At 55.1% G+C, this 13,972-nt stretch overlaps 1 protein-coding gene across 2 annotated transcripts; it reads left to right on the top strand.

The window, feature by feature from the left end:
- Positions 1 to 200: 200 nt before the first annotated feature.
- ADISSP (adipose secreted signaling protein) lies at positions 201 to 13,801 on the top strand. 2 transcript variants are annotated; one of them, XM_079899088.1, is made up of 6 exons: positions 201 to 372; positions 6,694 to 6,864; positions 8,296 to 8,438; positions 11,475 to 11,613; positions 12,476 to 12,598; positions 12,836 to 13,801. In XM_079899088.1, exons 2-6 carry the CDS (start codon positions 6,846 to 6,848, stop codon positions 12,934 to 12,936), a joined length of 525 nt encoding a protein of 174 aa, XP_079755214.1. In that variant the 5' UTR covers positions 201 to 372; positions 6,694 to 6,845; the 3' UTR covers positions 12,937 to 13,801. The 2 variants fall into 2 exon arrangements, with proteins under 2 accessions (XP_079755214.1, XP_079755213.1); XM_079899087.1 differs by having other exon boundaries at positions 6,748 to 6,864; positions 12,836 to 13,794.
- Positions 13,802 to 13,972: the final 171 nt, after the last annotated feature.

The raw sequence follows: 13,972 nt of genomic DNA, 5'->3' as shown, positions 1-13,972 counted from the left end.
TTCTGCCGCCTGGCCCCGGAGAGCGCCCTGGCTGACTTCATCGCGAGAACTTGCGGGGCCCCGGGGCGTGGGCTCGCACGGCGCAGCCGCAGGGGCTCCTGCGGTGACGCAGAGGCGCAACGCCCGTTGGCGGTTCTTTGGGGCCTGCTTATTGGTCTGAAGTGCCCTCGCCCCACCCCTTCGGTCGACCAATGGGCGGAGGTGGGGGTGTGCCCTTGAGGCGAGCGGTAGCGGCGCGGGTCTCTCTCCTCTGGTTCTGCGCTGAGACCCCGCTGCTGCTGCCACCGCTACGGCTGCCGCCACCGCCACAGCTGCCGCCGCCGCTGTCGCCGTCGTCCCTGCCCTTCCTGGCTTCGGGGTGCTCCCCGCACGGTGAGACTGCTCTTCCTTCCGCCACCTCCCGGTTCCGCCCCGCTCGCGGAGATCCCCTCCCAGCGGAGCCGCTGTTCTGGGTAGTCGGTGCCTGCGACCCCATCCGGCTGGGGCTGGAGGGTTCCGCTGTCGGGCCCGGGACGGGGAGGGCTCCCTGGCATCTGAGCTGGGGAGATGTCAGGCCCCAGGGCCGCAGGTGACCGTTAGGTGGTAGAGCTGGAGTGCTTTCCGCGGGGCGCTGTCGGGGGCACGTGTGACACAGTGAGGGCGGGGGCCAAATGGGGTCAGCGCCGTCAGCAACTCCGCGCCCGCCCTCCATTGTCATCGCCTCAATGTGTGACCTTGGACGAGTAGCCTCTGAACCTCGCGTGGCTCGGCACCTTCAGGGAGGAGGGCTGTGATATCGGGGAGTACGGGCTCCCGAGACAACAGCGTCAGCAGAGATGAGGGTGGGGACGGCACAGGATTATGAGGGACAGAGCCGACGCCTCGCAGCCCGGGAGGAGTGTGATGGGGGGGCGTCCAGACTCCTCTGTCCCCTTAGAAGATGAGGATGGGGTGGGGATGGGGGCGCCACACCCACGGGGATGGAGGCGGGAGAGGGTACAGATTCCTATACCCAGGCCCCTGATGTCTCTGGGAGCTTGGCCACCACTTCCCCTTTGTCACAGAGCAGGAAAGGTTCGTTTAGGTTCTGGACCAGTGTTCCTGTTAGTGAGCAGGAACCCTGGTGGACTGAGAAGGGTGGGCTTGGGTTGCCTTTCCTCTTGAACCTTGGCCTTGGGAAGTGTGGGTAGGGCGTTTCTCTGCTCAGGGAGTTGAAGAAGGTCAGAGGCAGCTGTCACCCGCTGGACCTGGCCTGGCTTCTACTAATTGGGGCCTGGGTGGGGCAGGCAGTCTGGAGGCTAGAGGGGTCTGAGCAGCCTCTAGCTGCGGGCCTGAGAGGTTGTGGGGAGGAGATGCTGGGGAGAGGAGGGCAGCACTTCTTGGGGAGAAAGGAGGGTGGGAGATGGTGGGGGTCCCTTCCTGAGTTCACCCCTGCTCCACTCATTCTCTTTCTAATTAATTAATTAATTTATGGCTGCCTTGGGTCTTCGTTGCTGTACGTGGATTTTCTCTAGTTGCAGTGAGTGGGGGCTACTCTGTCGTTGCGGTGTGCGGGCTTCTCATTGCCCCATGGCTTCTCTTGTTGTGGAGCACCGGCTCTAGGCGTGCGGGCTTCAGTAGTTGTGGCTCACCGGCTCTAGAGCGCAGGCTCAGTAGTTGTGGCGCAAGGGCTTAATTGCTCTGCGGCATGTGGGATCTTCCCCGACCAGGGCTCGAACCCGTGTCCCCTGCATTGGCAGGTGGATTCTTAACCACTGGGCCACCAGGGAAGCCCTCCACCCATTTTTAAGAGAGAGAACACCCATACTTATCCTTGCAACTTTGGCCTGCTGGAGGGAGGAGAAAATGGAGTCATATCCAGTCTGAGTTGATATAAAACTGTCACAACCACTCCTGACCTTCAGCCTTGTCTTTCCAGGCCTTGTTCTAGGTATGTGGGCCCAGTCCTATGTCAGGTCCTGGAGTCAGCAGGTTAGTGTGGCCTCAGTGGGTGCTCTTTTTACATGCTTGAGCTTTGATGAGAGGCTTCTGTGGGACTGAGTGCTTAAGCCAGGACTGAGTCCTAGGCTGGGGTGGGGAGGATGGAAGATTGTAGAGTTCCTGACTCAAAGTCCTTGAACAGGTTGAGAATGTGGATTAGGAATGAATGAGAAACGAGGCCCCAAGAAGCTTGTTCCTAGCCACAAAGCAGAGGACAAGCTGGGGCTGGTCCTACGATGCCTGGGGTTTGGAGACTGCAGAGACGTGCTATGGGGATGCAGCTGTGAGGTACAGGGCAAGAGGGTGGCAGATTCTGGAGCTCCACTTTGCCATGGACAGACTGTCTTTGACCCTCCCTTCAGCCTTGGGCCCCAGTGTGGGACAGCCTGGAGTAGCAGCTAGCACTCTGTGTGCAGGGCAGGAATCTAAGGGGCTGAGAACTCTGGGTTCCTGTGTAACTGTCCATCTGTCCATTTGCCCAGCTGCCATTTCCCTGTCCTGCTCCTTGTGCCAGAGGCGCCACTGGGCCTGACTGAGCCCTTCCCTGGGTAGAATAACCTCAAAGCAGCCTTTCTGTCTAAAGCTGAGAGGGATCTGAGCTGGGAGCTCTGTTTCCCAGAGAGAAGGTTCCACCAATTTACCTGAGATTAACTGAGAGCTGAAGGAGTCCCCGAAGGCCCTTGTTCCAGCTTCCCAGCCCTCCCCATCCTGTAACTCTCTGTGGTACCACCCCTGACCTGTTGCCAGCCCATCTAAAGGTGGGGGTGTCTTTTTTTTGCTCGAGAGGGATGTATATTCTTCACATCTTCTTTATGAGTCCTTCTGGTTGTAGGGCATAGTGGGTTCCCAGCAGTCTGCCCTCTGGCAATCCCTGGAGACCTGGTGGGGAGGGGAAGGCAGGATGAAGGAAGGGAGAGGGAGGCCCCTCAGCCCTTGAGCTGTTTTTCTTTTTTTTATATATAATTTATTTTTGGCTGCATTGGGTCTTCGTTGCTGCACGCAGGCTTTCTCTAGTTGCGGCGAGTAGGGGCTACTCTTGAGGTGCACGGGCTTCTCAGCGTGTTGGCTTCTCTTGTTGTGGAACCCGGGCTTTTTAGGCGCATGGGCTTCGGGAGTTATGGGGGCTTCGGGAGTTGTGGCCCAATGCCATCTCCTCCTGATTCTGATGAAGAATTGTGCGTGGACGAGAGTCTGGCTTACAGGGGACAGCGACCAGAGAGGCTTTCTGCTAGGAAAGGAGCTTTTTCCAGCCTTCTCTGAGCCCCTGAAGTCACTTGCCTCCTCGCTCTGCGTTCTCATTGCCCAAGGGTTACAAGGCAGTGCCTGAGTGCTTGCTCTGTCCTGAGCTCTGGGCAGTGCAAGAGACGCAGGTCCGGCCCTCAGTGGACCTTCCATTTCAAGGTTGAGGGGGCAGGTAACAGCTGATTGTGACCAGGCTAGAAGATGCCCATCGGGGGGCCCCACTCTGAGATGGGGGGAAGGGAGTGCCCTCCAGGGCAGGGGTTGGCTTAAAGAATGAGGTGGGGCGGTTCCTCTTCTGAGAGCCTCTGGGCCCTGGTGCCACATCTGCCTAGAGGGCCCAGCTGAGGCCCATGCTTGGGCTCCACTTAGTTTGGTCATTCATTCATTTAACAAATATAAACTGAACACAGCTGCTCCCTGCCAGGTGCTGGGCTGGATGCTGGGAACACAGCGTTTGGCAAAAACACAGTCACCGCCCTTGTTAGGTGGGGGACATAGATATCAAATGATCCCAGAAGTGAGAAAGGGGATCCTTTTTGAAGATTTTCAGGCCTATCCTGGGATGGGCGGTGGTGGGATAGGGTTGTGCTACCTTGAAAAACGTCCTCTGGAGCTGAGACCCAGGCTGGGGTGTGGATGGGGGGCAGGATTGTTCCAGGCAGAGGGCCTGGGTTAAAGCAGGCAGGCAGGCAGGCAACAGGCAATGGACTGGGGAGGAAGACAGGGACCGGACTCTGTGTGTACTGGGGTTTTATGAAGTGAAGAGAGTTTTATGAAGAGCCCCAGGAGCCTTTGCTTACCAGCCACTGTTTGAGTTTCATCCAGGCCTCCCAGGAAATGTCCTGGGAAATGGGGGCCTCTTGTCATTTCCCCTGGCTGCAGAGGTGTGGCTGGAGCAGCCTCTGCCCAAGGTAGGAGGAGGGTCCCCTTGCTCTTGGCCCCTTGCTCTTGGCCATGTTTCACATGCTCTGAGTCCACAGCTTCAGGGGATGGCTGGAGTGGGTAGGGTAGGGCAGGCTTCTCTCCAGGGGCCAGTCTCTCTGGCACAGCTAGGCATTCCAGGGCTCAGGGGCTGCCCTTCTGGGAGTGACCTCAGAGTACTCACCTGGGGCTGTTTCTGCCCTGGCCGCTCCTGCATTCCTGAGACCCAAGCCTTGCCTTTCCCTGTACCTCCTGAGGCCTCGTATGTGGGCTCCTGGTACCCAGGCTGTTTGCCCTGCCCTTGAGGCCAGGCTTGGGCCTAGGTGGACTTCTCTTGCATTGGGAAGTAGGGAGGGAGGTGAGGCCTGCTCTCAGGGCAGCTCGGCACCTGAGGGGCCTCAAGGTTATGCCCTCCACAGGCCCAACTCTGAGGCCACCCCAAGTTGGCTAGTCTCTTCATTCCCTGGACTAGCCAACGTCGTTCACTTATCTCTCCTTTAGTGTGTATCTCTGACAAATATGGACATACTTCTCTACGTAATCCAATTCCATTATCGCACCTAACTGATCAGCTTTTATTTCTTAATGTCATCTAAGATCCAGTCCCACTCATTATTTCCCAATTATCCCCTAAATGTCTCTTTTTAGAGATAGTTAGAAATCCCCTACCCCATTTATTTTTCTTCTTGAAACTGACGTGGTGGAAAAAAACGAGGTCAGTTTTCCCATTCTTGGTCTCTTTGTGTGTTAATTTAGAACAGCGGTTGGCAAACTTTTTCTGTGAAGGGCCAGATAGTAAATATTATAGACTTTGCAGGCTATGTGGCCTCTGTAGCAACTACTCAAAGTAGTTTTGCTTTAGTGCAAAAGCAGTTTTAGGGAATTCCCTGGCGGTCCAGTGGTTAGGACCCAGCACTTTCACTGCCAGGCCCAGGTTCAATCCCTGGTCTGGGAACTAAGATCCCACAAGTAGCATGGCAAGGCAAAACAAACAAACAAATAAAAAAAACAGAAGCAATTTTAGACAACACGTAAACAAATGAGCACGGTTGTGTGCCAGTAAAACTTTACAAAAAACAGTGGCGGCCCCCACAGGCTGTAGTTGGCCCATCCCCTATCTAGAACCACCTCCCTCCTTTATTTTCCTTCTTACAGTTTGGAAAAAAATTAGGTCAGTTGTCCTGTAGAATATCCTGCCTTCTGGGTTTGTCTCCTTGCTTTCTCGTGGAGTCATTTATTCTGCTGGCCTCTGTGTTTTTGGTAAGCTGAGGTTGGAGTTCTAGGGGCTTGTTAGATGCAGGTTAGACATTTGGGGTGGGGCTGCCCTGTTAGCACTGCTGTGACTTGGTGCTGCCTCACATCAGTAGACATCAGTGTGTCCAGTTGTCCCACTCTGAGTGAGAGGAGATTGACTGATGCAAGACTGACTGATGTCACATCCCTCCATTGCAAACTCGTTCCCTTTAACCCTAGGTCATCTGTCAGTGGCACTTGCGCATATGTGAGCATCCATTTCAACCTTTGCCTTACTGGTTTAGCACCCACTGATTAGTGCTGCTCCTAGCATTTGTGTTTTGGGGGTTGCAGAATTATTTAGCAGTTGGTCATTCCTTTGTTAAAGAAGAGCTGTCCTTTAACCACCAGGGCAAGTTGGTTATAGGAAAGGCCAAGAGAGAGGCTGAATTAGTTCTCTATATTGCCAGTTTCCAGCAGAGAGTTAGGGCATTGCTACTGTCAGTAGTGACAAATGAGGATTTGGGTTCTTCTGTTTTGCTTTCTCCCATTTTTTGTAATCTCTGTGAATGCTCTGATTTTATGTAATTCCATCTGTTTCCATCAGTTGCACTTATTATTCTTTTTGATGTTGAGATGGTCTCAGCCCAGTCTTTCAGAGCCCTGGCTGCTCACACAGGCTTCCTGGAGGCACCTCCCACAGTCTCTGCCCTGAGGCTGCCCTTGGGGAGCTGAGCTGGGAGGCCAGCCGGATAGTAATCAAGCCAGAGTCTGAATGGTGGGTTTCGATGGACGGCAACCCCTTCATGGGTATCTGTTCTGTATATGGCCCTGACCGATCACTCGGAGGGAAAGCTCTGAGGACATGTTTTATTATGTGAGCCCCCATATTTGCCCCCCTCCAAGCATATTGTTAACTCTGACCTGGACCCACTTGTGCAACGTGAATACTGTGGTCTCTGGATGTAGGATGGTACAGCCTGTGTGTCTGGGATGGGCCAACCTTTGGGTCACCAGCACCAGAACTGACCCCTGGAAAGTGCCAGTGAAGTCCCCTTCCTTTGCTGGTTGCCTCTTCCCACCAGCCTTAGGTGGGCTGGGCACAAGAGGCTTGTGCTGGTGCTTTGGCACCCAGAAGCTGCAGCTCAGTACATGCTGGCCAGGCCCTGGGTCAGTAGTGTGTCAGGCAAGGGTGAGGGCTCTTGGTGAATGTGGGGAGTGGGTGGAGGAGTGGGGGGGCAGAAGCCCCCTCTGCTAGGGGGTGCAGGTACCACTTGGGCTACTGAGAGCAGCAGGGGTTTGGGTCCTTCCTAAAGGGAACTCTCTGCTCTCCCCTAGCCACAGGCCCATTGGTGACCCTGACCCCTGCCCTCCCCACTCCCCATGCATCAGGCTTCTGCTGGTGTCCCTGGAGCATGGGAAGCTGCTGAGCTTGACCAGTGGTGTCTGGCAGGAGCTGCGTGTCTCACCCTGTGGCAGGGAGGGCATCCATGGCTGCAGCCAACAAAGGTGAGTGCCTGCCTGGTCTGGCGGGGTTTGTAGCATCTTCCAGCGGGCCCTGGTGGGAAGGGGCATTGCTGCATGTGGGGCCTGCGTTGGCTGTGAGTGTGTGTGTATGTCTGTCTGAATGTGAGGTACACCAGTGTTTACATTACACCAGTGTTTGTTCTGGGGACACCCAAGCCAAACCCAGGGACCCCTGCTGGCTCCATGGTGTGCTGGTCTTTGGAGGTGTGAGCCTTCATGGCCCCATGTTCCAACCTCCCTGTTCCACTGTGGGGGTTGGGGAGCACAGGGGGCTTTGGGTGAGCATTGAGGCTGCTGAGGTGGGTAGGGCCACGGCAGGTTGTGGAAAGGAATTTGGGTTTCATTCAGAGTCTAGAAGTGCTCATAGAAGGTTTTAGGCAAGAGAGGCCTGGTAGGATATATGAGGATCAAGTCTGGGGGGCTCAGCAGTGAATGTGAAAATGCCAGGCTGGCCCCCTGGCCCTCCACTGAGTGTGCAAGAACCCAGGCAAGGGCTGGCCCAGGCCTTCTCACCAAAAGGACTCTGGGTAGGGCTGTTGGGAGCCCTAGGGGCTGTGGGGGTCAGAGAGGATTGGGGTCATGCTCTTGGCAAGATGGGCCTCTTTCAGCCTTAGCCTCCCCCGGTACAGGCCCTTAGCCCAGTTCCCACGCTCTGCATGCCTTAACTCCCTGACTTCCCGGCCTTGGAGAACCTGACCCAGCTGGAGACAGCCGTGGGCCATGTGAGGGGTTAAGCAGAGGAGGAAAGGCGTCTCTGGGAGGGGTCCTGAAGGCTCCCCTGGGTTCTTCCTTCTTACCTGCCAGTGATCAGTGATGAGGTTTAGAGGCAGCTGCGGCCCCTCCTAGGAGGGCTGAGTGTGGTTTTTGACCCTGTTTGTTTCTCCCACTCCCAGGCAGGTCCCATAGAGCCCATTCCTGTCTCTGCCCTTCTCCCCTCTCAAGTTGGGTCAGCAGGAGGGGCAGGCAGGGGGCCTCAGGTACTGACAGACCTGGAAGAGGAGATCCCAGAGATGGGGAGCTTGCTTGGCACTGTGAAGGAGAGCATGGGGCAGGGTATCTTGAGGACTGGGGCTGAGTCCTGCACTGCTTGGTGTTTGGAGTTGGGAGGACTGTCTCTTCCCTGTTAGCCCCATTCCCTCTAAGTGAAGGGTCATATTAGCTAATCCCTGACTCCCACCCCCACAAACCCTCTCTCAGGATGAGTATTTTCTGTGGGAGGACTGAGCAGGTAGGGGCAGGTGGGAGCCTCAAGCCTTTGATCGCCACTGTCCAGTAGGATGTGGCCTAGCCCAGCAGTGGATGCTGGATGATGTGAAGGGCAGTCGCAGAGGGCGGGGAGGTGACACGGTGGAGTAGTTTACTAGGATAGGTGAAGGCAACAGCCCCGGTAGCCCTCTCCCACTCTCTTTGTAGGCAATAAGCCCAGAGTCCGGAGTATCCGCTTTGCGACAGGCCATGATGCAGAAGGCTCCCAGAGCCATGTCCACTTTGATGAGAAGCTGCATGACTCTGTGGTCATGGTCACCCAAGAGAGCGACAGCAGCTTTCTGGTCAAGGTATGTGTGCATCTTCCCCGCCCCCCCACGCCCCCCCCCCCCCCCATCATCAGCCTCATTCCATCTGTCTTCTCCCTGGCCCTGCCTGGCTTCCTGAGCCTGTTCCATTTCCTCTAAGTTGGCTCCATAGGCACATCTTTGTTCTTCCCTGGGCTTTGGTTTCCCCATCTGTAAAATGGGAAGTGTGAGACTGTGGTAAGATGAGTGCACTTAGGACAGGGGTCCCCAGCCCTCAGGCCATGGACCATTACTGGTCCATGGCCTGTTAGGAACCAGGCCACACAGCAGGAGGTGAGCAGCAGGCGAGTGAGCGAAGCTTCATCTGTATTTACAGCTTCTCCCCATTGCTCACATTACCTCCTGAGCTCCACCTCCTGTCAGATCAGTGGCGGTATTAGATTCTCTTAGGAGTGGGAACCCTACTGTGAACTGCGCATGCGAGGGATCTAGGTTGCATGTTCCTTGTGAGAATCTAATGCCTGATGATCTGAGGTGGAGCTGAGGCGGTGATGCTAGTGCTGGGGAGTGGCTGCAAATACAGATTATCATTAGCAGAGAGGTTTGACTGCACAGAGACCATAATAAATCAGTTGCTTGCAGACTCATATCAAAACCCCATCAGTAAGTGGCAAGTGAAAACAAGCTCAGGGCTCCCACTGATTCTTCATTATGGTGAGTTGTATCATTATTTCATTATATATTACAATGTAATAATAATAGAAATAAAGTGCACAATAAATGTAATGCACTTGAATCATCCCGAAACCATACCCACCTCACCCCCACCCCCTGGTCCGTGGAAAAATTGTCTTCCACAAAACCAGCCCCTGGTGCCAAAAAGGTTGGGGACCACTGACTTAGGATGTTACTTAAATGGGAGTGGAGCTGTTGTTATCATCGGCATCACCCCAACCATTGCAATTGGAAGGCAGGTGTCAAGGCTGTGGTGTCACAGGCCTGGGTTCAGGTCCAGGCCTGCTATTCTGGCTCTGACCTTGGGCAGGTCACCTCAGTTTCCCTTCTCTGAAGTAGAGACAATTTATACCCCAAAGAGTTGGAAATGGAAGGATGTATGTATGTCACTCAGGTGTAAGGCTAATTATGCTGATAACAAGGTGTGACTTTATTTACTCTTCTCTGCCAAACCTCTGGCTGATTTAGGCTCTTTGCAGTAGTATTTATCACCCCCATGTTTTTCCCCTCTCCTCCTCTCCGAGTGGCCACATCTCATACACTCTTGTCTCCTCTGCTGCTGGGACACACACAGTTGGATCCCACATCCACTTTGGAGGGGCAGGAGGAAGTCTCTGGAGGGGATGGATTGGAGGGAAACAGAGACTGAGGCCCTCAGGTTGGACAATAAATCAGGGCTCCAGAGTTGAGCCCTGGAGGGCATGGTGGTGAGGATGCGGGATGGTTTCTGGTTTATTGAGATCACCCTGAGGAGGGGCCCAGAGTCATACCTGTTTGCCCAACTCTAAAACCCTTGCTCTTCCTCCAAGAGCTGACAACTTCCCCAAGGGAATAAACATAATTAACCCAAACTTTCAAAAATAGCTCCCTGCCTCCCATCGCAAAATCCATTCATGTAATTAGAGAAAATCTGGAAGATAGAAAAAACTATAAAGAAATTTAAAAGTACCCGCAATCATACTATCCAGAAATAACTACGGTTAATATTTTGATGTGTGTTATTCCAGTTTCTTTTTTAGCTTTGTTTCCAAAAATGAAAAACTGGTATCACAGTGTACACACTGTATTTTGCTTGCTTCTGTTGTGAACCATCTCCTGATGGTTTCCACGAGATTTTAAAACTGCCTGGTATTCCACTATATGTATCATCATTGATTTAGCTGGTTCCCTATTCCTGGTGTTACAGTTTTGTACTGTTATAAATAGGGCAGTGATGAGTATTTTTTTTTGCACATCTCTGAGTATTTCCCCTGGAAAATTCTGCAAATGATACAGCTGGATCACAGGGTCACCATTGGCAGGTACAGCCAGAAAGTCCTCTTGAGAGGTGTGCCCTCTACCAGCAGAGTGTAGGGGCCACAGGGACTGAGCTTTATCATGCAGTGACATCATCTGATCTCATTGAAAGGCTAGTTGCTCCCCCAAAGGACAGGGCCATCCATTTCCTGAAACTGAACAGGAGTGTGTGTGCATGTGAGCTGTGGATACAGCATGCGCCCCTGCACCTCCTGGACTGGCACTCCAGTCAGCCTACCTGCCCAACAGCCACCCTGGCCTGTGACCCTTCACATGGCTGGAGTTTCCAAGGATGGCCAAGCTCTGTGTATGAACAACAGAAATTGCTCGGGCTGTGAATCAGGGCTGTTGGACACAGTGAGCCTTTGAGTGGGCAGGCAGGAATCCATGTTCACATGCCAGCAGGGTGGGCCGGAGCCCAGGTTCCATGGCTGGTGCCAGTCTTGTGGGCCAGCTTTGGACTGACACAGCTGGTCTAGTGTCTGTTTTTCTAATTCTGTCCCATCCTCCATCTTGTGCTATCTGTGTTGCCTGGTGGCCCTGCCATGACTAGAGGACCAGAGTCCCTGGGCTATTGGCTCTGGCCACATGCTGGTAGTGGTGGGAGCAGGTGGATGGCCTGTGTCGTGGGGCTTTGAGCCTCCCCTGTGGGCAGTGGCTGGTGCTTTGCTGTGTGCCACGTGTGGCAGCAGTAGCCAAGAGGTCCAGGGAGGACTATACCCTGACCACACTGTGGCCTTCAGCCAGTCATTTCCTAGCTTCCATTTCATCATCTATAAAATGGCCACCAAGGAACTTCAGGGCTCATGAGACACATGCTGAGGAGTGTGTGGGCCAAGCTGTAGGGATGGGGTCCTTGGAGAAAGGGCCTAGAGCTACCCGGCCAGGGGTGTGGACCAACTAGAGTGATGGAGGGAGTCAGGCTACCCTGGGATTGTCAAGGAAGCAAGTGTAGGGCCCCACAGGATCATCAGTGGCACAACCTGGGTGGGCCCTGGGGGAGACTGTAAGTGAAGGTGCCTCCTTCCCCCACCCCTCCTGCTGCAGGTTGGCTTCCTGAAGATCCTGCACAGGTATGAGATTACCTTCACTCTGCCCCCAGTGCGCAGGCTGAGCAAGGAGGTCCGAGAGGCACCTGTCCCCAGCCTGCACCTCAAGCTCCTCAGCGTCATGCCCATCCCAGAAGGTGCGTACCCTGCTTGGGGTGCTGGAAGCCTGCCCTCCTCCAGCAGGGCCTGGGTGTGAGTGGGAGTGAGAGCATGGGGTACTTCCTTCCCCCATCTAGGGCTGATGGGCAGCTTAGCAATCAGGGGTCATGATGCCTCTTTATGGCCTTGCAGTGTGGCACCTTGGCAGGTCCCATACCCCAGGCCCCACTCCCTGAACAGAAGTCCATAGGCTCACACAGTTGGCCTATGTCTGCTCATTGCCTGATAGTTACCTTAATGGGACAGTGGGAGCCACTGAGGAACTGGCTCTGGGCCTCTAGCCCTCCCTCTGCCTGTACCTCAGGAAAAAGCTACTGGAACCTCAGGGACTCTGGGCAGCTACCTCCCATCACCCGCCAAACCTGGGCTTGGGCTTGGGGCTGCTTCTCTATACCCTGCCAGCTTTAGTGCCCCCCCTTCTCCCAAAGGCTAGGGTATCAGTTTCACCATGTACCGAAGCCCCAGCTTCAGTTTCATTTCCCTCTACCTCTACCTAATGACCTCACCCTCAAGTGGATTGAGCAAGCCCCCTCAGGCCTCTTGCCACCAGATCTGCTCAAGCCCTGCCCTGCCCTCCTTTCCCCTCCCCATCACCCTCTCTCCTTGCTTGCCTTTTTGGGGAATCCCACCTCTTGGAAGCCTGAGTTTGACCTCTGGCCTGCAGGCAGAGGCATGTAGAGCTCAATGAAGAATGGGAAGTTCCTGAGGCCCATGCGCCCAGCCCTGGGGGTAGGGTCCTGGGCCATCCTTGCTCCTCTGGAGGTCTTGGTGGTGGGTGGGGGCCAGTGAGTGCTGGGGGGTGGGGGCAGGAGGCCGCAGAGGTGCTGATCGCCCGGGCAGGTTACAGCATCAAGTGTGAGTACTCAGCGCACAAGGAGGGCGTCCTCAAGGAGGAGATGCTGCTAGCCTGCGAAGGTGGCACCGGCACCTGCGTGCGCGTGATGGTGCAGGCGCGCGTCATGGGTGAGAGCTCGAGGCCCGGGTCTGGCTAGAGGAGGGAGGCACCAACTTGGCTGCAAGGAGTTTCCACCCTCCTTGAGTCTGAAAAAGGGATCCTTGTCCCGGCCCATCCCCAACCTCCTTGGTGGGTGCCTTTCTCCCCATCCCCTAGCAGAGCCGGGAGGGAAGGTAGAGGAGTCCCCTTGGAGTAGGTGGGGCCAGGGTCCAGCCTGGCATACTGACTTGTCACCTGCCTTGCAGACCGACACCACGGCACACCCATGCTGCTAGATGGTGTCAAGTGCGTGGGTGCTGAGCTAGAATACGACTCAGAGCACAGTGACTGGCACGGCTTCGACTGAGGCCCTCGCCCCCACCTGCCTCGGGGCCTCTCAGCCTTAAACCCCACCTCGTCTCCTCAAATGCTGCGTGATGGTGTGGCTTCCTCACCCTTCCCAGGGATGGGCATGGAGGTGGAGGGTCCAAGGGCCTCCAAGCTGGAGCCTCGCCCACACCTCTCACCTCATTTGTGCCACCTCCCTGCCTCTCCAGCATCCTCCTCTCCCACTTCCTCCTCTCTGTGTGCCTCAGTCTCCTGCTGGAAGAAATGGGCTGAGCCCCCAAGGAGGCTCTCTGAGGAGGGATGGAGAGGGCCTGGGGTGGGTTCTACCCACCCCCCTACCCCAAGCCATAGGGGCTGTAGCCAGGGCCTAGGAGAGGAGGGAGCTGGCTCTGTGGTGTAGCTGCCCCCATTACTGCTGCTGTCGTCTTGCTTTAGCCAACTCTCCTGTCCCCTCCCTCTTTCCCACTGCCGTCCATGGTGAGGAGGAGGGAGGTGCAGTTCCCAATCCCTACCCCCCCAGGTCTGTGTTTCTTGGTTTTTAAACAACTGGTTGGGATAAAACCCTAAAGAAATAAAACTTCCAGTGGATACCAGAGGCCAGCAGGATTTTTGTTCTCCAGGGCCCTGAGAATGCCCAATCCTTTACAGAAGGGCCAAGGAACAGTTTTGGCTCAACTCATTCTTTTTGGAGGCAAGGTCACTTTGTGGTATTACAGCACCTGGCCCCAAAAGAAGTATGCACAGGGGGTGACATTTTAGGCCTGGGAATAGTTGCCAAGACAGAGTTTGGATGGGGAGGGGCCTTCTGCCCAGGTCAGAGAGAGGTCTTGTGGAATGGGGCGTTCAGTTTGGGAGGCTTGACCCAGAGACAGCAGCACCCCCTTCTGGTCAGTTCCCAGCCCCAGGCACAGCTGAAAACCTCCCTTTGCAGATCCCAGCCCCTCTCCACTACTCCACTATTAGGGTCCCCTCTTGTGAGGTACCAGGAGGCTATAGCTTCACCTTGAGCATAAATGCTTTATTGTCACCTTAGGGTTCTCAGGCAGGTGGAGCTG

This window comes from Stenella coeruleoalba, assembly GCF_951394435.1.
Source record: "Stenella coeruleoalba genome assembly, chromosome: 15".
NCBI lineage: Eukaryota > Metazoa > Chordata > Mammalia > Artiodactyla > Delphinidae > Stenella > Stenella coeruleoalba.
Note: the sequence above shows the minus strand (reverse complement) of the source record. Positions and strands in the feature narration are given on the sequence as shown.